General features: G+C 34.1%; 1 protein-coding gene across 10 annotated transcripts in view; it reads left to right on the top strand.

Moving 5' to 3' along the window:
* Positions 1-27,569, top strand: part of DMD (dystrophin) — a gene marked incomplete at its 3' end in the record, with an annotated part of 2,106,393 nt that overhangs the window by 594,359 nt on the left and 1,484,465 nt on the right. For 9 of the 10 annotated variants that reach the window (XM_084788839.1, XM_084788837.1, XM_084788840.1 and 6 more), the window contains 2 exons: positions 17,206-17,387; positions 18,728-18,856. In XM_084788839.1, the coding sequence (XP_084644965.1) occupies positions 17,206-17,387; positions 18,728-18,856 (311 nt within the window). The remainder of the gene's footprint in view (positions 1-17,205; positions 17,388-18,727; positions 18,857-27,569) is intronic. The other variant, XM_084788842.1, reaches the window with a different exon arrangement.

Here is a 27,569-nt window from a genome sequence, read left to right as displayed (position 1 = left end):
CAATAGAAATTGATTAAATATTAAACATTCTCCTTCACATAATTGTGTAGGGAGATAAGTAATGCTTGTTGGTGTGCTTTCTTCCACTTCATTGGTTCATAATGTTGAGTACACATCTGACTTAATGCTCATAGATGACTGTCAAAGTGAACCTTCATTCCCAGCAATGATAATTAACTTTATTCACTCATTAATTGTATTAATATAAGGCATAATCAGTCCATACTATTCACCAGACAGTGGGGAAATGCTTCAGAAATAGTTCCTGCCTTTGTCATGCATATAATAGGTATTTCCAAATTAATTATGTGAATATTTTCTGTTCTCTTCATTGAAAAGTGATTTTTGTTACTATGAGATAGGTAATATGCTTTCATAAACTGAGATGTTGAATGTCTATCACTGAAGGTAGGTCTCTTCCTACAATTCAAGAATGCACTATGTACAGTACATATGAATCTGCTGATATGATACGAACATATCATACTGCTTTGCAGCAAACTTTATTTTACATAGGAGGAATGAATATTAAAGTGTATAATGTTGTGACTTAATTTGACCTCCATTGCTGTGTCATAAAACACTTATCAAAAGCAGCTTTTGGAGGAAAATGTTTATTTCAGTTTATAGTACTATGTAACAGTCAGTTACTGTTGGGAATATTTTCAGGACCTCAAGGTAGGAATCATACAGAAGGGATATTTACTGGTTTGCTCATGCTCAGTCAGCTTTCTTATGAAGTGCATGTTCATATACTTATGATAGTGCCACTACAGTAGCTTGGGCACTCCCACATTAACACTCAATCAAAACAGTATCTCACAGAGAAGACTACAGGCTTTTCTTCTTCAGTCAGTTCTTCAGTTGAGATTCAGTCTGTTCAGATAACTATAGGCAGCATCAAATTCATAATACAATCTAACCAGAACATATGGCAATTACATAAACTTGTGGCATACATTCTTATAATTATTAAATACACAATTCACCATAATTGTACGCACTATTCTTTTATCCCACTGACAGTGCAGTTGCTTTGTTTATACAAGCATCACCAACAAGAGTATGAAAATTGTGTTGTCCTGTCATATTATTACTACTATAATGCCATTTGGTGAGAAGAAACTCTTATGGTCTGCCATATTATATCCATAGATTATTGACTAAAGCATAACATTTCAAAGTATAAGTTTATTCTACTGGGAAAGAAAGAATAAATATATGAAGAAAAATAAAATATTTTTATGCTCATGTCAAGTGTAATAAAGTAAATAAGTCTGTATGAGACAGAGGGAAGGCTTCTTGAAATAAAGTGATTAACAAATGCATTTGTGAGGAACTTCATTATGAACTATGATGTAATAGATATCAGTGCAACAAAAGTATAAAAAATAATGGGTAAATACTTCAGATGAAGGCATAAATAAGAGTAATGACCCTAGTGGACTCTCTTAGCAATAGGAGATACAGAATTTGAACCAGCTATTATCTACAACAGGGCAAAACTTCCAGTGGTGGGAGTAGGACACTGACACAGCCACAAAACCTCTGACCTACAATTTGTCCTGCTGGTGAAAACGTGGCACAGAACATCTAGGAGTGGCCAACCAATGCCTGGTCTAACAAGAGACCCTTGGCAGTAGAAAAAGTCCATGTCTGACATTGCCTGGAGATCCAGGAACCAGAGGCTGGATATTCTGGAGACCTAGGATAGAACCAAAGTCAATTAAGTGATTACAAATAATATTCTGTATAACATGGGAGCATCATCTTCAGCCTTTTGACCCAATATATCTGACAGACATATTTGTGAGGCAGAAACTATTGAGGACTTACTTATCCTGTCTTGGCACAGTTTGGCCATAAACTCTGCCTGCACCCAAGCTTGCCCATTTTTAGGCAGAATTCTGTCTGTGGCAGAAATGAGGAAATTTTGCCCTGTGGCTTGTTTGCCACAGTTGAATCCATCTCCATAAGGAGGTCCATTTATGTTAATCATAATCTTTGAGGTAGTCTGACTGTTGCAGGAGTTAAGCTGTCTTGTTGTCAAGGAATTGTTAAAATAATAAAAGCATCTTTAAACGCCATATTCTGTAGGTCTCTGAGGCTTTTGAAGACCTTATCTAACTATTTTACCTAATCCATCTACAGAATCGTATCTACTGGTTAAACCCAGGATATGTATTATTTTGATAAAAATCACTAATAATTGACATGACCATGATTGGAATAGCTAACAATTAGCTTGTAATACTTAATTATCCTAAAGAGCCTGCAACACCGCTTTCAAATATTCTGTAATACATCAGAGTGGTTTCATCCATCAACTGGCACTAGAATCAGAGATCTAGAGCCATGCTTTAAATGGAGCTCAAAGAATCCCACAGAAAGTGAGGGGGAAGGCCTGTAGGAGCCAGAGGGGTCAAGTACTCCACAATAACATGGCCCACGGAGACTCAAAGCAATCAGAGACCCTGTAAATGTTTGCCCTATATCCTCTACATATTGTTATGGTTGTGTAGCTTGGTGTGATTGTGGGCCTCCTAAATGTGGCAACAATGGCTGTCTCTTAACTCTTTTGCTTGCTTGTGGGACATTCTTCCTCCTACTGTGTTGCCTCATGCAGCCTTGACATGAGAGTTTGTGCCTAATCTTTTTGTACCTTGTTAGGACATCTTTGGTTGATATTTCTAGAAGACCTGCTATTTTATGAAGAGAAAGGGGTGGGGAGGAGTGGATATGAAGGGGAAGAGTGATGGAGGAACTAGGAAGAGAGGAGGGAAGGGAAGCTATGGTAGTATTGTAGTATATGAAAGAATAATAGATCAATAGATTAATAGAGATACATATATAGATAGATAGATCAATGAAAAAAGAGTAAAGACCAAGAGATGTAAAAGAGCCTCTTTTATGACACAAAGACAAAACAAGGTAAATATCTCCAAGTTGACAAATAGACAGAAAGATTGCTGTGCAATCAGCAAAGTATGTGACATTAATCATGTATCAGAGCATGGAAGAAGTTATTTTTTTTAATGTTGAGCTTTAGAAAAGATTCAGGAATGAGGTTATTAAACTTTACTTTGTGATTTAGAAAGCTAATGATGGCTCTTCACCACAAAATGATGCAGAAATGTACAAGCAGTTACAGTGGGATATATTGGTCACAGAAGATGAGGATTATGGCTTGGATGAGGTAGTACTGGTGAACATAGAGACAAGTGTACAGATGCATATTTTTAGACACAGAAAAGACTTGGCTTATTCATAAACCAAATGAAAACTTTACAAAATGATGATAAAGCATAGACAATACCACCCAGTATCATCTTGGTACAAAACATGAATGGTTTTTACATATATAGAAATGGTGATAGATAGAAAATCAGAGATTTTAGAGAGAGAAGTTTTGTCTTGGATGTAATATGGCTAACTATCTTGTAACCTTCCAGAACCTTAGAGGCAAGAAGGGAATCACAACAACTTAGGCAATGTGTGATAAACAATTTATTCTTCATTTACTTTCATTACTGTTCACTGTTTTATGTATAAACATATCAAACATATGCAATATTTTCAATAAATATTCATGTTCTCAAAATTCAATTCAATATTCAAAAAATATATTATTATCAAGGTATACAATTTGTATAATATCCTTCTTTACCTCTTTTACTTTTTACTGAATGCATTGTTTTCAAAAAATATATTCTGATTGTGGTTTCCCATCCTCCAACTCATCTGAGATCCTCTCAACCTCTCTTTCCACCAAGATACATACCCTTTCTGTCTCCCATTAGAAACCAAACATACATCTAAACACTAATAATAAAATAAGATAAAACAAAAACAAACTGGAATAGGATAACCCCCTGAGCCCCCAAGAAACATATATGCAGATACACAAGTAACACATGTTCATTTATGAAGGAATCTCATAAAAACCCCAAATTTGGAACTATAATATTTACAGAAGGTTAGAACATTTCTCTGAGAAAAATGTCATGAGCCAAAGAACCTCTAAAGATGCCATTGACTTCATTTTGTCTTGTCTATCTACTGCTGGGCATGGGGCCTGCCCTTAAGACTGGTTTGTACCCATGTGAGATTGTAGGACAGACTAAGTTTTGAGTGGTTATCAGTTAAAGATGTATCTGGGTTAAGGATGGAGGTTTGTGTTTAGTTCCCTCAGCCCTGTATATGATGCCATAGTCTTGTGAGTTCATATGTGATCTGGCTGTGTTTAGAAGGCCTTGTTTCCTTGGTGTTCTCCATGCCTTCTGGCTCTTAAAATCTTTCTACCTCCACTTCTGCAGTGTTTACTAAGACCTGAGGGAAGAAATTTGACGGAGCCATCATATTTGGCTGAGTTTTCCAATGTCCCTTACTCTCTTCATATTATCTGGCTGTGGATCTCTGTATTTGTTCCCTTTTACTGTAAGCAGAAGCTTCTCTGCTGAAAGCAGAACAAGGCACAGATCTATAGGCATGACAAAGGGTTCTTAAGAGTCATCTTATGAGCAAGGCATGGGGGCAAACACCTTTAATCCCAGCACTCAGGATGCAGAGGCAGGCAGATGCTGTGAGTTCGAGGACAGCCTGGTCTTATGGCTTTGTTCCTTTTGCAAAATAGTAGTATTTTGTTTTCCACTAGGTCCTTAGCTTATCTGGTCAAAGTTTCATGGTCACCTGAGCAGTGTCAGGGATGAGTCCCATCTCATGGAGTGGGCCTTAAAGGCAAACAAATATTGGTTGAACAATCCCACAAGCTTTATGTCACTATTTTTCTAGCACATCTTACGTGTAGGTGATCATTATAGATTGAATAGTTTGTAGCCAATCAACCTATGTTTTGAAATATTTTTGTGCCAAAACATCACTGATTTTGTTCTCTTATTAAAAATTATTATTACTTTTAGTTTTATCTCTTTGATACTTGTGCTGTTACTCTTTGTTTGATTATCTCTGTTTCTGTGAGCTTTAAATTATATTTTATATTGGAATATATTTATCATTCATGCATATTATTGTATTTATAATTGGGATTAGACCAATTTATATTAGTGGAAGCCTGAAAACCCAAAACCGTACTGAAATGAAATTGCATTAATACTGTCAAAAGCAGAATATATCCTTGTAACTTGATATAAGCTAAAGCTTTCAGCAATATTTGTTATGCCTCTTCAGCATGCTTCCACTCATGCTTTAGACAGTATGTGAATCTCAGTAGGAGTTCATTATGTTTCTTTTGGACAACTGTAAAACTCGACAGTAGTTCAAGAAAGTATCTTTTACCATCTATTATCTTACAATTTTTGAATTTTGTGTGTGACAGCATTTTGCTAAAGTCTGTCCCACTTCAATTATTGTCACATATGGATACTTGATGCCAGAACACTGCCTATCATGCATGTACTATATAGTATGTTGCCAGAAGGATTTTACAATATCATTTCTGAAAGGACTAATTTTATATTTAGTTTGTGCCATAAGCTAATGATCATTGGTATACTTCCTTTATAATTGTTCTTATACTGTTGGGCATATTTCCAAATAAAAAAACCAACTAGATAGAACCATAATAACCTATTAAATTTGTGTCACATGAAATAATATCTAAATTCTGACCTTATTCTTTATCAACTATTACTTCTAACACTATGGGAATTTGAGCATAGAAATATAACATTTTGTTGTAATTGAGCATATAGGACCTGAGATTGCCATTCAAAGTTACACCCCCATTTTTTTTTTTTTGGAAGTAAGGAAAAAAGAAGCAAATAGTCTCTGACACTGACTAATCAGCTTTCACTTGTCAGGCCAATTGAGTTTCTCTTCTAGTTTTAGTTGATATGTAGCTAAAAGCTATTATGACATTTGTAGTGGCTGAAAAATTTTAAATGTAATTCAACAGGGTATACCCTTAATGAATACCTTGTGAAAATATGTTCTTTTAAGTTATTATTGAGCTGAATACTTGGAGACATATTTCATTACATCATTTTCTCATAGAAGGTATTTGTTCATTGAAGATCTTATTTACTTAAAGATAGGTTATGACACTTGTAATATCCATTTGGGTGAGATTTTCCATTTAATTGATATTTCTATGATTGTTTTCTGTGAATTATTTGTTCTAAGAACATCTGGAATCAAGAGGATATAATTTGACTTCCTATTAATGGGGAAAAAGAGTCCAACTAAGACAGCATATTTACGGAAGTCTATTGGTCTATCACATGAAATGTACGTGATAGTACAATTGAATCAATAGAAGTTATGCACATATTGAAAATAAGCATTCCTTGAAACATGTACACATATTATTATTATAAATGTTGCATGTTAGAATCATTTACTATTTTTGAGAAATTCATACACTTATACAATGACATATTGTCATATAACCAACTTCATTCTGACCTCTCATCTAGAAGTCAAATTAGCATGGGGTAAACTACCAATGATCATCTCCCCAAAGAAGGTATCCTAGAAGTTGGTACCATCCAAAAGTTCATCAATTAGAGGTGGAACCATATGTGTTCCTCCTTATCTGTGCTAGAATTTGAGTTGACTTGATATTTTGCAAGTCATTGTCAGGAAAACTACATCTGGGTGTTCATGAGAGCAATCAATAGCCATGTCGTGTACAGAAGACAAACTGTTAATGTTCTGCCCTAAAATGGACATCCTTATCTTGCACCTTACTAATGCTTAGGGAGCATCATTGAATATGAGACAGAAATACTATAAAATCATTTTATGAAAATTATCTCTGTGCTCATTTATATAGAGATCTGTCTTCAACATTCATGATTTACCTTCTTGAAATCTAACTAAATAAATGCATTTTATCATATTTTAATCCAGTACTTTCTATAATCACTATAATGTCTAGATACCACTATTTATAAAATTAAATGCATGATATTCAGATTATGCTTGTAAATTAATGATTTTCAAGGTTTTTTTTTGCAAATGGTCAGAATGCATAATTAGTTTTTAGTATACCAGAATTGACAAGATAGCTAAGAGGGCAGAAATCTTGCCTGATGGCCCGAGTTCAATTGTGTAACCCATTTGGTTTAAAGAGAAGACTGAGTCTCTTAAGTTGTCCTCTGACTTCCACATATACACCCACAAGACAATACGTGTGTGCTCAGAAATACACACAGACACACTGACACACACACACACAAACTGAATGAAATGCATAATACATTATGTATATGTAGTTTCTTCCTATCTTTCTTCTATTAAGTAAACACTATCCATTTTGAGTTACTGTTTTCTATGTATAGCAGAATGGTGGTGATAATTACTTTCTAGCTGCATCATGAGCATATTGAAAAGAATAATTATGTGTTTAAAAGATACAATGATTTACTCTTCCTCATAAATAAATAAGCCATTGTTTTATTTTTATTAGCATTATTTAGGAAACTGAATCATCTTCATCAATGCAAATTATGTCCATGACTATACTTTGTAGTAATCTAATGAGAAACATTGTTATTAAAGGATAAAAGCAACTATAAGGATCAATGAACAAAATGCTAGAGATGGAAAATTAATTATGGAGTTTTCTGTTGAAAGCAAAATATTTCTTTCAGAATGTCAAAGAATTTATAATTAAAATACCTGCAGAAGTGATTTTTTTCATTTTGTTATATATTGTCATATAGTGACTTGAAAATGAAAAATGCACATATCTTGAGGACAGCGCTAAATGTTAAATATTAAAATTCAAAATAGTTCTGTCCATTGGCTAGATCTGGGTAGAGGTTTGATGTTTACTGCCTGTATTGTCCTTAGCTGGTGCCTTAGTTTGAGCGGGACCCTTGGGCCCAAATCTGCCTATCATAATGTTCTACTTGTAGGTTTCTAGGATCCTCTAGATCCTTCTACTTTGCTATTCTCCCATGCTTCTCTCATCTAGAGTCCAAATAGGATGTCCTCTCCTCTGTCCCAGTTTCCTGGTCCACAGTTGAGTGGAGAGTGGAGTATGACTTTCTCACATACTCTGGTGCCTCACCTTTGACCATGTCCCCTGGAGGGGGAGACCTGGTGGCACTCAGAGGAAGGATAGCAGGTTACCAAGAAGAGACTTGATACCCTATGAGCATATACATAGGGAGGAAATCTCCCTCAGGAACAGTCATAGGGGAGGGGAGTAAGGGGAAAATGGGAGGGAGGGAAGAATGGGAGGATACAAGGGATGGGATAACCATTGAGATATAACAAGAATAAATTAATAAGAAATTTAAAAAAAAAACAAAAAACAAAAATAAAATTTAAAATAGTTGTATTCCTTTTTTTTAAACTTTTTTCCTCCTTTATTAATTTATTCTTGTTACATCTCAATGGTAATCCCATCCCTTGTATCCTCCCATTCTTCCCTCCCTCCCAATTTCCCCTTATTCCCCTCCCCTATGACTGTTCCTGAGGGGGATTACCTCCCCCTCTATATGATCATAGGGTATCAAGTCTCTTCTTGGTAACCTGCTGTCCTTCCTCTGATTGCCACCAGGTCTCCCCGTCCAGGGGACAAGGTCAAAGGTGAGGCACCAGAGTATGTGAGAAAGTAATATCCCACTCTCCACTCTACTGTGGAGAGTGTTGTCCATTGGCTAGATCTGGGTAGGGGCTTAAGGTTTACCGCCTGTATTGTCCTTGGCTGGTGCCTTAGTTTGAGCGGGACCCCTGTGCCCAAATCTGCCTATCATAATGTTCTACTTGTAGGCTTCTAGGACCCTCTGGGTCCTTCTACTTTGCCTTTCTCCCATGATTCTCTCATCTAGAGTCCCACTAGAATATCCTCTCCTCTGTCGCAGTTTCCTGGTAAGTGAAGGCTTTCGTGGGACATGCCCGTTGGGCTAATATGCAGATATAAGTGAGTATATACCATTTGAGTCTTTCTGCTTCTGGGTTAACTCACTCATTATGATCTACATACTGGGAAAAGATCTTCACCAACCCCACATCTGACAAAGGTCTAATATCCAAAATATATAAAGAACTCAAGAAATTAAATACCACCAAACCAAATAACCCAATCGAGAAATGGGGCATGGAACTAAACAGAGAATTCTCAACAGAGGAATATCAAATGGCTGAGAAACACTTAAAGAAATGCTCAACCTCCTTAATCATCAGGGAAATGCAAATCAAAACAACTCTGAGATTCCATCTTACACCCATCAGGATGGCTAAGATCAAAAATTCAAGCGAAACCACATGCTGGCGAGGATGTGGGGAGAGAGGAACACTCCTTCATTGCTGGTGGGAATGCAAACTAGTACAACCACTTTGGAAATCTATCTGGTGCTATCTCAGAAAAATAGGAATAGGGCTTCCTCAAGACCCAGGTATTCCTCTCCTTGGAATATACCCAGAAGATGCTCCAGCACACAGCAAGAAAATTTGCTCAACCACGTTCATAGCAGCCTTATTCATAATAGCCAGAACATGGAAACAGCCTAAGTGTCCCTCATTAGAAGAATGGATAAAGAAACTGTGGTATATATACACTATGAAATACTATTCACCTATTAAAAACAAGGAATTCCTGAAATTTGTGGATAAATAGTTGTATTCCTTAATGATTTATTTAATTCTCTGCTGTTATATACAGCCTTTCAACTCTACCACTTAGAAGCCATACCATTAGTGCAAAGATGAATCATTTGAAAATTTCAAATGATAGGCCAGTTTATTTCTCCTGGTGATATTTTTGGCATTTCATATCCACGTGAATGATTATTTTTGTAATCACCAGTTTCAATTTTGCTAGCGTGAATGTCCTTATAATTTTACATTAGGATTATCTGACCATACTCTTTTTCCAGTTCATTCATGCCTCTCTTTTGAATAAAACACTGACTTCATTATTTGCTTCTTTTCTTTTTTTTTTTCTTGTATAAACTCTCTGGAAAATTCTTCAAATTTGTTATGATGGTGTCTGAATGATGTCCCCTAATTTAAGTAAATAAATAAATCATCTCTTAAAAAGAAGGCTTACCAATGCACTTTTATGCATATGTTATCTTTAAGTTCATGGTTCTTTCCTGTTACATGTGACAAGCATTAAAATACAGTATTTTAATTTCTGCTTTTCCCTCAGAAATCTGGCCTTTGAGTTGGATGGTCTAGCTATTTTTTTTCGATTTCCCAGATGTATTTCAAGGTTATACTTGGCAGCTGGCTAATCAGACATTCCAGAATTTGACTGCCCAAGACAGAAATAGTTTTTGGGGTTTTTTTTTTGTTGTTGTTGTTCTTTTTTTTTCACCAAAATCACTTTCATTGACATTTCAAAGGTGTAGGCACAATGAAGATTAAATTTATGTGACTCAGTTTGTCACTTTTCATTTGATTTTTGCATATTCTTTTATTACAATGTAAAATGTAATTATCTAACTATAATGTTAATGCATGTTCAAAAATAAGCTTAGAATATATAGACAAAACATAGATGATTATTTTCAATATAAAAATCTCATTTTATTCATAGCTTGAAATATTATTGGATGGTCTTCATCTCTAAAATTGTAGTAGAACCATACATAAATTAGAAATTACATTGCTTGATGTGAATATATCATTACATAGTGTCTAAAAACTACATTTGTATGTTTCTATAACATTTCCTTTCAACCATATATTCAACTTTTAAATTCTTCGAACTAATAAACTTGCATTACTGTGGAAGGTTTTGTTTGTTTATCTTTGGACAAAGAAAGTGGAGGGGTTTTTTTTTGTAAGAAATGATTACATATGTCATCAAATTTATATGAAGCTTGATTTAAGTTTCTATTTCCTATGGTTTTTATGATCATTACTCCATTTGTATTTCCTATGCAGATAATGATGGACTTTAACTTCACAGATGAGGAAATAGAAGCCAAAGATTTTGAAGGTTTCACACACACACACACACACACACACACACACACACTATTTAAACATGCACACATATTTAAGAGCTGTATTTTTAATAAGTCTAGGTCTAAATTTAGAATTTCTCCTTTAAATGAACTGTACTCTTATTGAAGGAATTCTCTTTAATTAATTTACATGTACAACTGTATCTCATCAGTTGAATTTCATCAAATGATTAAGCTATCACTAGATAAAAGAAACAAAATCAGAATGCTTACTTTAGTACTTACTGTCTTTAGAAACAATGATGTTGCTCAACCAGTCTTTGAAATCAGAGCATTTGAAGGCTGGCCATGTAGCTCAGTGCAGAGAGCTTGCCTTGTGAGGAGCTTATTTTCAGGTTTTGAGGAGAATGTGCGGGTAAGAGGATATGAAAATATTCACAACTGGGAGTTAGATGCAATTCAGAAGGTTGACCTTTCTCATTGAATAAAATAACACATAGGCTCCAGTGTTCACACTAAGAAATGTTAGGTTGATATTTTTGTGCTGAAATGTAAATAGGTTTTTGGTTTTGTCTCCAAACCTGAATTGCTGAGCTGACAATGTACCTAATTGACTTTGGAATAGTCTAACACATATCATTCTTGGAAGTATCAGAAAAATACTTGAAAGTTGTCTGTCTCATTTTACTGATTTTCTTGTCAGGTTCTATAATAGGACAAATACATTAATAAGTGTAGCATAAATAATTGGCTTATTGAATTTCTTAAGGGAAATTTTTGTTTTTATTTTTTGTTTTTTCTTTCTTTTTTTGAGACAGGGTTTCTCTGTGTAGTCTTGGCTGTCCTAGACTCCCTTTGTAGACCAGGCTATCCTTGAACTCACAGAGATCTTCCTGCCTCTGCCTCCTTGAGTACTGGCCTTAACGGTATGTGCCACTATGTCTGACTGTAAGGTAAATTTTCAATAGATGATTTTAAATTTGGAATACAATCATGTATTTTTTGTATCTATGTTGACAGAAAATAGTAAAATAATGTAAAACATGAAAAAAGAAATGTAGCTAATGTATATATGGACTCATTGGTTAGTGTTCATTTTATTTGTTATTGTTTTACTTGTACCTGAGCACCCCCATAGGTTTTTCATATTTCTCTGTGAAATCTGATATCTAGCATAGAGTATTTAAATTTTAATTATTTTCACTGATTTTTTTTTGGTTTAGAATAATGACTTGACACTCTGCCATGCAATATGCATTACAGGATGCAAGCTCAGAAACGCCTACACTCTCATTCAGTATATACTGAGTGCCTTCTCTAAGACAACTGTCTCATTAGCATGAAAGGACATAAATTCTTTTATTACAGCATGATTGATTTCAGATCCCAGGAGACTCAATGGTTTGCAAATTGTGCTAAAATACCTTGAGATGTAAAGATAAAATAACCAGGCCTAGCAGATACAAACAAGGTTTTATGGGTGCTACTGCAAGTAGATGAACTAATTCCTGTTGTGTTAACTAGAGATGATTTTCATCACAAGCCATTGTCATACAAACAATAAAATAATAGCAAAATTAAACAAAAACTAATTACTCAGGTACTAGTTCCACTCTTAAAGAATTTCCATTCTAAATCTAAGATTTATTGGAGTAAATGTACTCAAGACTAGCTGACTTCCAGAAGGGAGTGGTTCCCACTGCTTGTGAAACATGTCAACAATCCAAGGGGCAGAGAGTTTTCATTAGCTGTTGCCTGCTATGGTAGCTACATACCCATCATTGCCCACCTTTCTTCCTCCCCATTCTCCTTTATGGTAGTTCATACTTATTAGTCCTTTTGAAAAGTGATTTGAAAATTGAATGATGTCACTTAGATTTTGCCTTAGAATGTTTATCAACATCCCTTTCATTTCATTGTCCCCTTACCTAGGACTACTTTCAGTCTGTAACCCTGCCTGCCTATCTTGAAAATAATCCTTGTCTCTTGCTTCTTCCTGCTGTTTTTTTCCATAAGTCCATTCTGCTCATGCTAGTTTTACTTTAGTAAAGTTTAAATGGTACTATGGTGTTGTTCAAAAGTAAACAATGTTTAATATGTTAAACTCAGGACAACTTTTTATGTTTGCTGTAGGTTCTCCTTTCACTGTGTTGTTTCTTTTGCTCTCCTGAAGCTCTTTAATATGTTGCCATACAGTGTGTCAGTATTTCAAATTATGTCCTAATAAGTTTTAACCAGAAAGTCATTACCTGTCCCTAGATTTTGAAGTATTACTTATGATTTCTTCTATCTGATTCTTACATTTTATACTTTGATCCATTTTGAGTGAAGTTGTTTATGTTTTAGTTTTCTTTTTTCATTTTCATGTGTCTACGCTCATATGTATTTATGTATGGTTGAGTGTGAGAACATATTTGTGTATGGAGTGGCAGTATTCATATGAACCCATGCAGACAGAAGTACAAATTTCTTATCCATAATCATCCTTCATAACACCTCTACATTATTTATCATGTCCAGGTCTCTCAGTCAAACCCAGAGACCTCAAATATGGCTAGTATTGCTAGTCTCAGCTTGCCCTCGGTGTCCACTAGCTGTGCCTTTCTGACGTTGTAATTACAGGTAGGCTACACAACCACCAAACCTTTATATGGTTTCATAGGCTCTAAACATTTTCCTCATGCTTGACTACCAGGTACTTGGAACAATAAACTATTTTTAATTTTTAATGCTTTGACAATTCATAATGTATATATTGGATTTCTTCTACCCATTTATTATCATATCTTACCCCCCTATTTCTCCAGCTCAAACCTTTCTTATTTCCAACACTTTGAAGCTTTTGAAAGTCAGACCCACTATGTTTAATTGGGATTCTTTGAATGAACACAAGTGGGGCTTACTTATCACTGGCTACATCACTGAAGTCAATGACATAACTTCTCCTACCACCCATTAACTTTCCATGGTCCCTCACTGAGAAATGTGGCTTCATTTGTACCTCAAAGACACATTATAAAAACAGCAAATATATTAATTTTGTGAGAGTATTTTGCAGGTAACTGAAGCTGCAGTGAGTTTATGCATGAAATGGCTATGCCATGTCCAAAAGATATTGTTTTTGCAACACTGCTCAAATTCTGGCTCCAAACTCTTTCTGTTTCCTCTTCTGCAATGGACTTTGAGCCTTACAGGAGGTGGTGCAAATATTCTATTTAGGGCCGAATATGAGAGGCAAGCATCTAGTTTGATTCATTCACATATTTATATTCAGTTTTCTCATCAATGAATGTTAATTAAGTACAGGAACTTTTGTAAATAACTGAATATATGTCAGAGGGCTGATTTCTAAGTCTTCTATTCAATTTGTTTATATGCCTGATTCCTTTATAGAACACATAATGTAGTGTTACTTGGTCTGAAATATCCTTTGTTGCCAGGCATTGGAATGTCTCCAAGCACTGCATTTTTGTTCAGGACTTCTTTTGACTATTCAGAGTTTTTGTGTTTCCATACAAAATTGGTCTTTTATGTTTTAAAATGTAATACAATATTAAATTTTCTGTTTATATGGAAATATTGTGATTTTGAATGGATTATACTGACTCTCTAGTACAGTATCAGCAGTGTTGTATTTTAGCAGTGTTAATTCTTCCAAGCCAGGAACACTAAAGGTCTTTACATTGAGTATCTTTTATGATTTCTTCTTTATGGTTCTCAAACTTCCTAATGTGTGACCCTTTAGTAGAAGTCCTCATGTTATTGTGACCCCTGACCATGAAATTAGTTTACTGTTACTTCATAACTGTAATTTTCTAGTGTTATAAATCATATTATAAATATCTGATATGTAGGATACCTGACATGTGACCCCAAAAGTGGTTGCGACTCACACATTGAGAACCACTGCTTTAAGGCTTTATATTCATTCCAAAGACCTTAACAACTTTGATTTAGTAAACACTCGTTTTTCTTTTCATATGCATATGAGCTTTTTCTCCTTAAATTCATTTTTAGTAAGTTGATTGTTGGCATGTAAAATGGAGGTTGTCTATTGAATATATATTCTTCTATTTTACTGAGCATTTTATCAGAACTCAATAGTAGAGTCTTTCAGATATATTTTTTAATGATTTACATTTAGGAATAATTTGATTTCTTCATTTTCCATTTGTATGATTTTTATGACTTTGCCTTTTTTTCTTTTGAAATCGCTCTAAGATTTTACGATGTTTTAATTTAATATTGGTGAGATTAGATGCTTGTATCTTGTTCCTGATTGGTTTAGCTAATAATTTCAATATTGTCCCTTTTTTTTATGTTTGTTTAATAGAAATAGTTTCTAAAATAGTTTTTCTATTTATTTCAATAAAAAGGTCATCTTAATACATGAAATTATAATTTATCATACTGTGTTCATTTCAGAAAACCAAGTTACAAAAATATTTCTGTGTGTGAAATTGTCATGAATCCCATAAATGTAAAAAAAAAAAAAAGCCTAAGGATAATGGAATAGTAATTTAACAGGTGGACCATGAGTCAACATATATTTTATTGTAACAGAAATAGTACAAATGCATATTCTATATTAGTGTTTTATTTTGAAATTTGATCAAAAGGAGGTTCTTCTCTTACACAGTACATCCCAACCTTAGTTTCCCTCTTTCCACTCCTCAAAGTTTCCCCTACCTCCCCTTTACCCCAGATCCATTCTCCCTCCATTTTCCTTCAAAACAGAGCTTCAAGAGACAGCAACCTAACAGGACAGAAAGAAAAGACATAATAATGCAAGGCTTTTGAGGTTAGAAAAAGCATCCCAACGAGAGGAAAAGAGTCCCAAGAGCAGACAAAAATGTCAAAGACATACACTTCCCACTGTTAGGAGTCCCTTCAATTCAACAAGCTAACAACCAACATATATATAGTGAACCTGGTACAGACCCTAGTAGGTTCTATTATTTCTGCTTTGGTCTCTGTGAGTCCATGTGAACCCTGTTTAGGTGATTTGGTGGCTCATGTTCTCCGTTGTCTGTGACTCCCACTATCCATCCTCCTCTTCTTCTATGAGGTTCCCAATCTCCAATGGAAAGCACCTGATAGAGACCCCCAATTTAAACTCTCTCCATGTATCTGTCTTGTGGGTATCTGCATCCACTCCTATCTACTGTCAGGGGAAACCTCTCTGATGACAACTGGATAAGGCAACACTCTATGAATATAGCAGAATATTATTAGCAATCATTCAATTAACTTTTTTGTTATCAGTCATGTTTGGTTCTATCCTAGATGTATGGGCTAGCTAGTCTCCAATTCCTGGACATCCAGGCAGTGTAGGGCATGGGCTTCCTCTCCTAACATGGGCCTCAAGTTAGACCAGACATTGTTTTGCCACTCCCACAAGTTTTTTCATGTGGGTTGAGGGTCTTGTTGCTAGGCTGGTGCCCAGATGTCTTTTTTTGTAGCCTTTAAAGTACCCTCCTGTGCTCAAGAGACTGTAATATAAGGATGAATACTCCATGCAGGCCTCAGGTTGTTGAACTCTCTATACTCAATGAGATTTGTGGATGCTGGCCTTGTCAATGTCCCTTACCTCACTGTCAGTTTTCAAACAATGACACTCGTTCCTTGCATCAGTCTAGAATCTATGAGAGTGACCCTAGTGTGGACTCCTAATAATTGAAGTATAGTGTTTTAACTGGCAATCCTTTGTAGGCAAGCAAGGCTTCCAGTGGTGGGACTGAGTTACAGTCAGTTGAGTCATTGGCTGATGTAGTCACATGAGATTCCTCAACAACCAAGGCTGACATTATTTTAGTTTTTATTGTAAAAATGTATAGCTCATTTAAGACAGAGAGATTTAGTTCTGTATATAAATTTATAGTAGAAATTTTGATTAGTAGGTTTAAAGTATTAAAACATTTTTATAATTATTTAATTATAAATTCACCACAATAATTAACATACCAATATAATGTTCCATAGAGAGAAAATGTAATTAAAATAGTTTATTATCCAAAGAATGCTACTCACTTAGATTAGCTAGTTTAGGCAATTTTACTTAGGAGAAAATGTTATAGAATGAAGTTTTTATGTGAACAAGAAAAAGAAATTAACTTTAGTGCTCATCTCCTTGGTTTGCCAAATTGCAAGAACATTTTAGGCCTGATTATTGTGTTCTAATTAGTGTCTAGAGGACATTCATGGACAAACAAGTGCTCATTAATCAGTATTTTTCCTGTAACATTGAATTGTTCATTACTCTTTCAGATTCTGAAATGTAGAAACCAAAAATTGATGTGTGCTGTTAATGTGTTTACAGATGTTGCTACCACTTATCCAGATAAGAAGTCCATCTTAATGTACATCACATCACTCTTTCAAGTTTTGCCTCAGCATGTGAGCATTGAAGCCATCCAGGAGGTGGAAATGTTGCCCAGGCCATCAAAAGTTACTAGAGAAGAGCATTTTCAATTACATCATCAGATGCATTATTCGCAACAGGTAAAAGAGGACCGCTACTATGAGGTTTCCAATTTTATGTCCATCTTTAGGTATCACTTTCATATACATGTATATAATGAATATATTTGTATGTGTGTAGGAGTATATATGTATACATTCAGAAGTTCATATGTCCACAAAGACCATATAAAACTTTTAAATCACATGTGACACATACAATATTGTCTTCAAAAAACACATTTATCAGTATGTATGATATTAAATCACCTTACCATAGATGCCATACAGTATATCTATTGTATAATGTGAAATAAAATGAAGGAGAATCTCATATATGCATTATAAAGGCTTGCCATGAATCATAATAAAGTACAAAAAAGCCAAAATAAAGGAAGAAAGAAAGAAAGAAAGAAAGAAAGGAAGGAAGGAAGAAAGAAAGAAAGAAAGGAAAAAGAATGAAAGAAATATACAGGGGGAGGTAATCCCCCTCAGGAACAGTCATAGGGGAGGGGAATAAGGGGAAAATGGGAGGGAGGGAAGAATGGGAGGATACAAGGGATGGGATAACCATTGAGATGTAATATGAATAAATTAATAAAGGAGAAAAAAAAGAAAGAAACAGGAAAGGCAGGTATTTTATTCAAACATTCATTTTAAATATGTGGTGGCAATTTTATGACTTAACAGTTTTTGATTATTGAAGGAAATATTTTAAAAGGATAAAATATTTTAAAAATGTTAACTACCAGTTTAAATCAAGAATACTTGTGTACATTATAAAATTGATTCATCACTACAATAAGTACAATAGAATTTTATTAATTAGTTTTTGTTCTCATATTCAACAGTGGGTGTCCTGGGTGCTTAATTTTCTTAAACAAAATCTGTGATGAGAAAGCCCTTACCAAATTTTTGCTGAAGGAATGGAACTTTCTTGGGTCTATATTTTTCAGTCTCCTGAGCAAGTTCTATTTTTATGATCATGAAAGTGCCATCCCATACCAAGTTACTGAACTGATAAATTCTGCTTTTATTTTCTTGGGGTTCAGAGAAAATTTCTTTTCGATGTCCATTTTTGCCAGATCATATAGTGTCATGCTATAGAACTGTTGGAGCTATGTTCCTGTGCAAACTGTATGTTAAAACATACTTTCATTTTCTGCTCAGATTGTTTCCTCTCCAGAGAGACCAAAACTGTGAATTACTCTCTTTGAGTGTATTAGATTTTACTATCATTATTTTGGTTAATGTTAAATGCTAAATCATCTTACCCTTCCCATTTAATATTCTGTTTTCTAATGAGGTAGAAAAAAGTTCTTCCCATTTACTTACTACATTTTCGCTTGTCTCTTTCCTTCTCTTCCCAAACCTCCTTACAGATCACAGTCAGTCTAGCACAGGGCTATGAGCAAACTTCATCTCCTAAGCCTCGATTCAAGAGCTATGCCTTCACACAGGCTGCTTATGTCGCCACCTCTGATTCCACACAGAGTCCTTTTCCTTCACAGGTCTGTCAATATTTACTCTGTCTTTTACAAACAAGGGAAATTAGTCCAAGATTTAACCATTCTTTTGCTTTTTTAAGTCTTTAGTGCTTCCCTCCTCCCCTCAGAGGTGCATTGTTTTTCATGCTGTTATCAGATTCTCGCACATATTGCTACTGTTGTGATACCTAAATCGGTTAATAAACATTGATTCTACACTTACAGGTGGTTCTCATAATAGTAGCTTTCTATTCCTGATATAGTTACAAGTGTCTCTTTTATAAAAATCTGCCAGTGTTTAAAAAGAAGCCAAAGCTCTTCGAAAATTTATGTATACAACTGCACCATCTCTGGACATATAAATAATAAGTACTAATTGTATTATTTGGGGAGATTTTATAGATGCTTAGGTATCTTATGTGTAAATGAAATATCTCCAAAATAGATATGTACATTATATACTTGTTTCAGAAATGAGTATATAGAATATAAATAGAATATTTATATGCATAGTATCTTATGTGTAAATGAAATATCCCCAAATAGATATGTTTATTATATACTCATTCCATAAAAATATATTCTATTTAAGAAAAATATAACCTCAAGCTCCTTGATATGATATCATACAATTATAATATATACATATATAAATCAATCTTATAGTAATGATAAGAAAAAAATACAGAAAACTTTTTCTATGTGTCCTTTAACACTTTCTCAAGAAATAATTTCCCCCTTTACAAATATGATAAGAAACCTACAAATATAAGAAATTATGACCCTTATTATATGTAAGTATGAAATTGATGTATACTAGAATTACTATATTTTCTAGCATTGCCTTTGAGAAGAAAGTTTTATTGTCCTCAGAGGAGCACTTTGAATATTTATTAAGGAAGTGACTTTTATCAAACCTACACCAGGACTTATTAGCATTATGGATCTGATCCTATTGGTACATTTAAGAGGACACATTTTAGGATGTTCATTGACTTTTTTCCCATGATGGTGGTATGCATTTAATTAGTGATCTATGTGTCAGATAATTGACAGATGAGGCTAACTATTCCATACCCTTAACGATTCTCATCAGAGGAAGTATCTCTTTGGGGGCATAGTTATACCTTCTGTCCTAGGATAATTTTCTTGAAATGATAAGTAAAAATGATTAAATTAAAAAGTATGTTTTAGATTCTTCTTTAATCTACTTTTCATTCTACATTTTACAATGACTAGTTCCATAATTTAAACAAAAGTCTTCCACAATTAAATATATGATACTGGGGCCATGTCAATTATGTTGACATGAAAAGTACTATTTTTATTGCCATTTTAAGTTTACATTTAATTTCTCTTCTCCACAAACATTCAACCTCCTACCTCTGCTTTAAGTCTCTCCCATAGAAATGACCAAGATTTAAAGGATATATCCGTAATTCTGAAACAAAGAAACACAAACCAAGACAAAGAAAGAAGAATTTTCTCCCTCATTATCACTTTACTGAGCTACATTTTCTAGGCTTTCTCTATTTTCTATTCTGGTAGCACATTTTTACCTCATTACTACTGCATTAAGGGCTTGATCAGCTATGACTCTTTAATGAAATAATTGCAAATGATCTTACAATTTTCATACTTATTTTGTTCACTTTAACTTTGTCTAAATATTACTAAATATATAATATGTCATAAAATAATCGGTGCATTTGTTATATGTAATGCAAAATGCTGAAATAAAATATGTTGATATTTCAAAAAAAGGAATCATCAGAAGATTCTTTTTTGAAAAATAAGTTGTAAGAGACCAGGAATGATGGGTCACAACTATTGATAAGGAAGAACATCAGAAGTTGATAGCTCACACAGAGTTGAGAACTTTGTTTTCATACTAACAAAATGTTCACTGATGTCTCTGGAGGACTGAGCCTACAATGTCTCAAACAAGTAGTACCTATCATACTTGAAGTAAACTCAAAATTAGTTGGAGTAGATTACACTACGTTTTATGCAAGTATTTGGAGATGTGTTAGGAAACATCAATTTTCCTTTTTATTTTTAGAGAGTATTGAACAGACAACTTTCACAAAAAGAAAAACCATTAGTCTCAATTATCTTTACAGATATCAATATTTAAAAATCTCAATTTTCTTTTTTCATTAAATATTTTTATTTGTACATATATATTTATATTATTACATATATATATATATAATAAACTACCTATAGCAAAAAGAACCATAAAACAATCAGAAATGATAAAATATTACATTCATGATTTGACTATTTGTGTTTGGCAGCCTTGAAGAAAACATCTTTCATATTTTGGTGCATCTAAAATTCTGAATGTATCTTTCTGCTTCTGAGTTAACTCACTCATTATGATCCTTCCTTTTTAATTTTAATTTATTTAGATTATAACTAAATTGTTATCCCATCACTTGTATCTTCCTGTTCCTCCCTCCCTACCGCTTTCACCCTATTCTCCTCCCCTAGGTCTAAGACCTACGGGGACCTCCTCCTCTATATAGTAATAGGCTATCAAGTCTCATCTTCGTAGCTTGCTTATTCTTTCTTTGAGTGCCATTAGGCCTCCCCACCAAAGGGAAGTGGTCAAAAATGGTGCCCCAGAATTCATGTCAGAGTCAATTCCCAATGTCCTGTCCATTGGGTAGATGAGAGCAGGGATTCGATGTTTAATACTTGTATTGTCCTTGGTTAGAGCAATAGTTTGAGCAGAACCCCCCTGGGCCCTGATCCACCCATCTAGATGTTCTTCTTATAGGTTTCTAGGACCCTCGGGCTCATTCTATTTCCCCCATTTCCTATATTTATCTTACCTAGAGTCTCAGTAGGATGTCCTCACATCTATCCAAATCTCCTGGTAAGTGAAAACTTTCATGGGACATTCCTTTTGGGCTAGTGCACAATTATAAGTGAGTATATACCACGTGAGTCTTTCTGCTTCTGGGTTAACTCACTTATTATGATCATTTCTAGTTCCATCCATTTGCCCACAAATTTCGGGATTTTCTTGTTTTTAATAGCTGGATAGTATTCCATAGTATAAATATTCCACAGATTCTTTATCCATTCTTCGACTGAGGGACACTTAGTCTGTTTCCATGCTCTGGCTATTATGAATAAGGCTGCTATGAACATGGCTGAACATATGTCCTTGTTGTGTGGTGGAGTATTTTCTGGGTATATTCCAAGGAGTGGAATAGCTACATCTTGAGGAAGCCCTATTCTCAGTTTTCTGAGATGGCATCAGATAGATTTCCAAAGTGGTTGTACAAGTTTGCATTCCCACCAGCAAAGAAGGAGTGTTCCTCTTTCTCCACATCCTTGCCAGCATGTGGTGTCACATGAATTTTTGATCTTAGCCATTCTGATGGGTGTAAGACAGAATCTCAGAGTCATTTTGATTTGCATTTCTCTGATGACTAATGACATTGAGAATTTCTTTAAGTGTTTCTCAACCATTTGCTATTCCTTTGTTGAGAATTCTCTGTTTAGTTCTGAGCCCAGTTGAGTGTAGAGAAGGGACTGACTTTCACACAAACTCTGGTGCCCCATATTTTACCATGTCTCCTTGATGAGGAGGCCTGGTGGGGTACTCAGAGGAAGGATAGCAGGCTACCAAGAAGAGAGTTGATACCCTATGATCATATAGAGGGCACAAACATAGGGGAGGGGAATAGGGTGAAATTGGGAGGGAGGGAGGAATAGGAGGATACATGGGATCGGATAACAATTGAACGGTAATAGGAATAAATTAATAAAAAATAAAATTCTAAATGTAAATCAATATCATATCTCATGATTATCAACTTAAAACATCTATCTAGCAAACTGTCTCTGTCATATACTTGTTTGGGAAGCTGCTAACCTACACTCCCTGTATACTCATGTAATTAATTTTATTCCTTTTCAATTATCTGATGGTGTTGAATACCAGATAGTTTAGTTTTACAAATAAGCTTAGTTGCTTAGGGATTAAAAACCTCAATTATCTACATTTGTGTCAAACCTGAAATTTTTGCTTAACCCACTGAGTTGAAGTATTGTGAACTACGTCCAAATAACAAATACAAATGATTTATCCTCTTCATTGTTTCAGCTAGCTGTCATAGATGAGTGATAATCATTTTATAATTATATTCAGTTGCTGCTTGTGTGACCTTGCTCATCTCATATACTTGTTTCTTAATCTTTTATTTTAAAAATACATAATAATCTTTTAATCATGGAGTTCTCTCTCCTGGAGCCTTATCCAATCTAAAATGTCTGCATGCAGAGAAATCATACATCTGACTTCTTTCTACAAAATCCTTAACATGCTTTTCTTGCTAATAGACTTTTCTTTATCTACTGCCTTCTGTAGACTCTAGTTTATATTTTCAATAAAGAAATATTCTTATTTCCTGGAACAAATGTCATTTATATGGACAGTTTCAACTACCAGTGAACTTTTTCAAGACCTCTATTCTAGACTCAGGAACTTCATGTCTCTCTATGTTCTGTATGTTTTTCATCATCTGCCTGTTTCTCTTCCAACACACTTATCATAGAAATCTGAAGGGCAGTGACCTGTTTATAATCTGTCTATGAATTGTTTTATTAATGTGATTTAATCATATCTTCAAGCTATATGAAAATGACCTTAATATCTATGTCTTTACTATTCTCAGTCTCGAGTTACATACACATTTTTAACTTATTTTCATCAATTTTTATGTGCTTATCAACCTTGATATGTCCTTAAAGAAACTGTTTCACTCTTCACAATCTTTTTTTGTCCTTCTAATTATTGTAATGAGGATATGACTTATCAGTGATTATAGCTTACATATGAAACATATTCTTTCTTCTCTACATTGATCCTATATTCAATGATGAGTCAAACATAGTCAATCCTTTCTTTGTACCACATTAATCCAGTAAATTACAGTCATTCAATTTTTCTTTTTTACTTTCAAGATAAAGCTTTCTTTTTAATTCCCAAAATATCAGATTATTTTCTTTTTCCTCTACTTCACACTACTGTTGTCTCTCTAGAGACACTGTGATGCTACTTTTGTTGTGAAATATTACAGGAAAACCTCAACTATGCCCCTATATTTTGGGTCTAAAAAGACCAGATTTATACTTGTGTACTATATACAGCTTATGGTATATTCAATTAATAATCCCTTTTTTCTCTAATGATAATATGTACTCTTCTATACCTCACAAAGCCCAGAAGGCAGGCTTTGAAAAGTTATCTGTACTTTGTTTGGGTACTTATACTTCTGTATGGTGAAAAGGACTCACAGCCAGGTGCAGTGGTACAGACTTGTAATCCCAACACTAAGAAGACAGATAAATGCAGATCTCTGAGTTTTAGGCCAGCCTTGTTTCCAAAGCAAGTCCAGGACAGCCAAGTCTATACAGAGAAATCCTGTCTTGGAAAACCAAAAAGGGGACTCAGAATAACAGAAGAAGCATTTATCTTATTTAATATATATTCACAGATTTCAAAGACTTTCAAATATATATATATTTCCTCTAACTAACACAACATATGTGTGACTTCAATTTTATCAGAATGGATTTTTATCAGAATCACAAGTTTCAGGATATTTAAATAGCATGGGCTATTTGTTGAAATAACTGGTCAGTCATCTAGGTGAGAATCAAACCCAATGCCATGACTTCTAATTCAGCTGTGATGTTTATTATACCTAAATCCTTGAACTTGACAGCAAAAATGTTTATTCTTTTCTTATGACCATTAAATCTCTGCTTCAGTCTTTTAGCATAAATTTATACTGAAAAGTATCTAGAAAGAAATAAATCCTCATCCTTGCTTCTTATCTTCGTCTAATAAATAGCTATCAACCATAGGGAGAATACCTGCCTTCATTATTTATGCATTTATAAAATAAGAAGCAATTGAGCATTTCAAAAAGTAATAGTAAGCATAAGATACAAAAATTACTCTAGAGAAGCCTTTCCATAATAGAACAGATCTGTTTTGTAGTATTAATAATTGTCACCACTAGTAAAATTGGCTTCTATAATAACAAAAGAGAACAGCAAATCCATACTTACTGATCTCTTCAAAAGAGTTAAGCTTGAAGTTAAGCATTACAGATTTTTCTCTTAAATTTTATAGGTGGCAGATATTCACAAAGCTAAGCTTATACAAATTTTGTAACACTAGAAAATTAAAATAATAGTTATATATTCATAACCCCCAAATACAATAGAAGCAATCATCAAAAATTATGTGAATGTCCTCATTATTGGTTTCCTAGAACTTCAGCTGTACCTCAGAACTTTTCCAGCTCTAATGTTTTGTGTACTAAGTAGCAATGCCTGCATGCGCGTGCGCGCACACACACTCACACACACCTGCACACATGCACACACTCATGGACACACACACACTCATGTCCAACAAAGTAATATAGATGTCTTTCCTCAGCTCTGATTTCTCCTTTTAATCAATTCTGCTATGTTTCCTTTGCTGATGCTTAGCACTTATTGTAAGATTTTTTGTCATCTTTTTTTTTGTTTGCAAATCTCATAAATATACTAGTCTTTCCCAATAAAATATTTTCCATTAAATGTGGACTATATATTTACAATCATATATCTCTGTATGCACATTCTTCATGAGAGGAGTCATTCACTTTTCCATCAGAAATACCCAGTCAAATATGTATTTGTACTTTTCATGCTGAGTATATTTACTTTCATTTCCCAAATGATACTATAACTATTTATCAATCATTTACAACACTGTGAATATTAATAATTACAGAGATTATTTGAACTGTGAAAGAAGACATGGATTGGTTATATGTGAATACCATGGCATTTTATATAAGGGATTTGACTTTCTGCAGTTTTGTTACTGTGTCTCTTTATGAAATCAAGCCCTGCGGGTACTGAGGGATGATTGTAGCTTTTTAATTTATGCTATTCAAGCATTTTTACTTCCTTTCCCCCCCTCCTTGCCTCCTTTTTTCCTATAATTCACATATCATCTTACAGCTGCATAGGGATTCTCTCTGTGATTATGCCTCATCTCACACTAAGTGGCAAGTTTGGAGATTTGAATGATACAGTGAAGTAAGTAGTCTCATCAGAAGTTGTATATATCAATTCCATTTCATTCGTATGTGCTATAGCATGATATGCATATACTGAATGTGTATTTGATATGTGTGATTATCTGTGTAAATATATAATGGAAAATACTTGGTTTTTTTTCTTTTGAAAGATCCTGAGCATAGATACATTCAAGATGTAGGAATAGTTCACCTGAGACATTTTTGTTACCCCAGTTCTATTATTTTCATTAAGTTGTAAGAATTAATTTCTATTATTTGATCTAGCTTTTCTGCGATATGGTGGACCTATAATTTTCTCAGTCTGTTAGCTTCCTTTTAAATTTGTGGGATGTTTAACTTTACTAGGGATTTTTGGATTTTAAATAGTTGTGAATTCTTTGGTTCGGTATTTTGGGCTTTTGTTGTTATTATATGCTTTATATAACACTTGAAACAAAAGCTTCATGCAAAGACTATTAAAATAACTCTATAGTTTCTTTTAGTTAAACTAAAAAACCTTTTATCCTAGTATATCTTCTTTAATTTCCACATTCAAAACAATTTTACTGTTTACTATTTTCCCAGAAGCTATGCTGATGTCAAAAAACCATGTGTTGATTAATTTGCATTGATCATAACCAAATTGAAAGAACATGTATAAGAAGTCACTCTAAGTATATTCTTCCATATACCTTACTGGACAAATTATGTCATATCTTCTTGCCTAAATCAAAAAGGGAAACAGAATTGACTACTATGATTGGCTTTAACCAATGAAATATTGGCCATATTGTAGTCATCTGGGGAGATAGAACAAGGCAATTTCTGAGGCAGAGTACATTATATTAGAACACAGAGAGATAGGAAAGCTGGAAGAAAAATATCACCAGTAGGTAGTTTCTCTTAAACATTCCTAGGTCTTGATGGAATTTGTGTTCAAGGATAGAATTTCATTCTTATCTAGGATGAATCTGCATTTGCAGAAGTATACATTTGACACTGGAGAAGCAGGGAATCATGCATTTCTGAAACCCTACTTTAAAACCGTATTTGCTTAGAGGAGCATCTGCTCTTGAGAAGAACATATAGTTGAGAAAAAGACAATGGAGAACAAATACTGACATTAGAGTGAATGAGGTTCATATTCAATCCTCATCACTTAGTAAACATGTAGACTTGTGACCATTTACTGTATGTCCCTGGCCTCAATTTTCTCATGTGTATTATTTAAATTCTTACATAATTTAGAGATATATTAAGAGGTTTTGGTAAGCTGAATTTAATGAGGAATATTCTATGATATAGGAATATTGTATTCTCTTAGAATGACAGCCGTATAACTACTTCAAAACTCAAGATCCTGGTGATCATTATCATATTTTGAAAAAGAATTTCATATCTACTAAGTTATAAAATTTGTGAAATTTCAATCATGACCTGTATAGAGTTGGGCAGTTTTATTAGTGAAGGATTCTAAAGTAAAGGATGTTCTTCTGTTTTTGTAACTTAGAATTCTGTGTGGTCATATTTTGTAAAGGGAAAAGGAGATATTTCACCACGTTTTTATAATTCCCTCCTCCTCATTCAACTTGTACCTCAAACTAAGTGCATATTGAATAAAATAATTAACCGAT

This window comes from Acomys minous (genome assembly GCF_964271855.1).
Source record: "Acomys minous genome assembly, chromosome: 7".
NCBI lineage: Eukaryota > Metazoa > Chordata > Mammalia > Rodentia > Muridae > Acomys > Acomys minous.
Note: the sequence above shows the minus strand (reverse complement) of the source record. Positions and strands in the feature narration are given on the sequence as shown.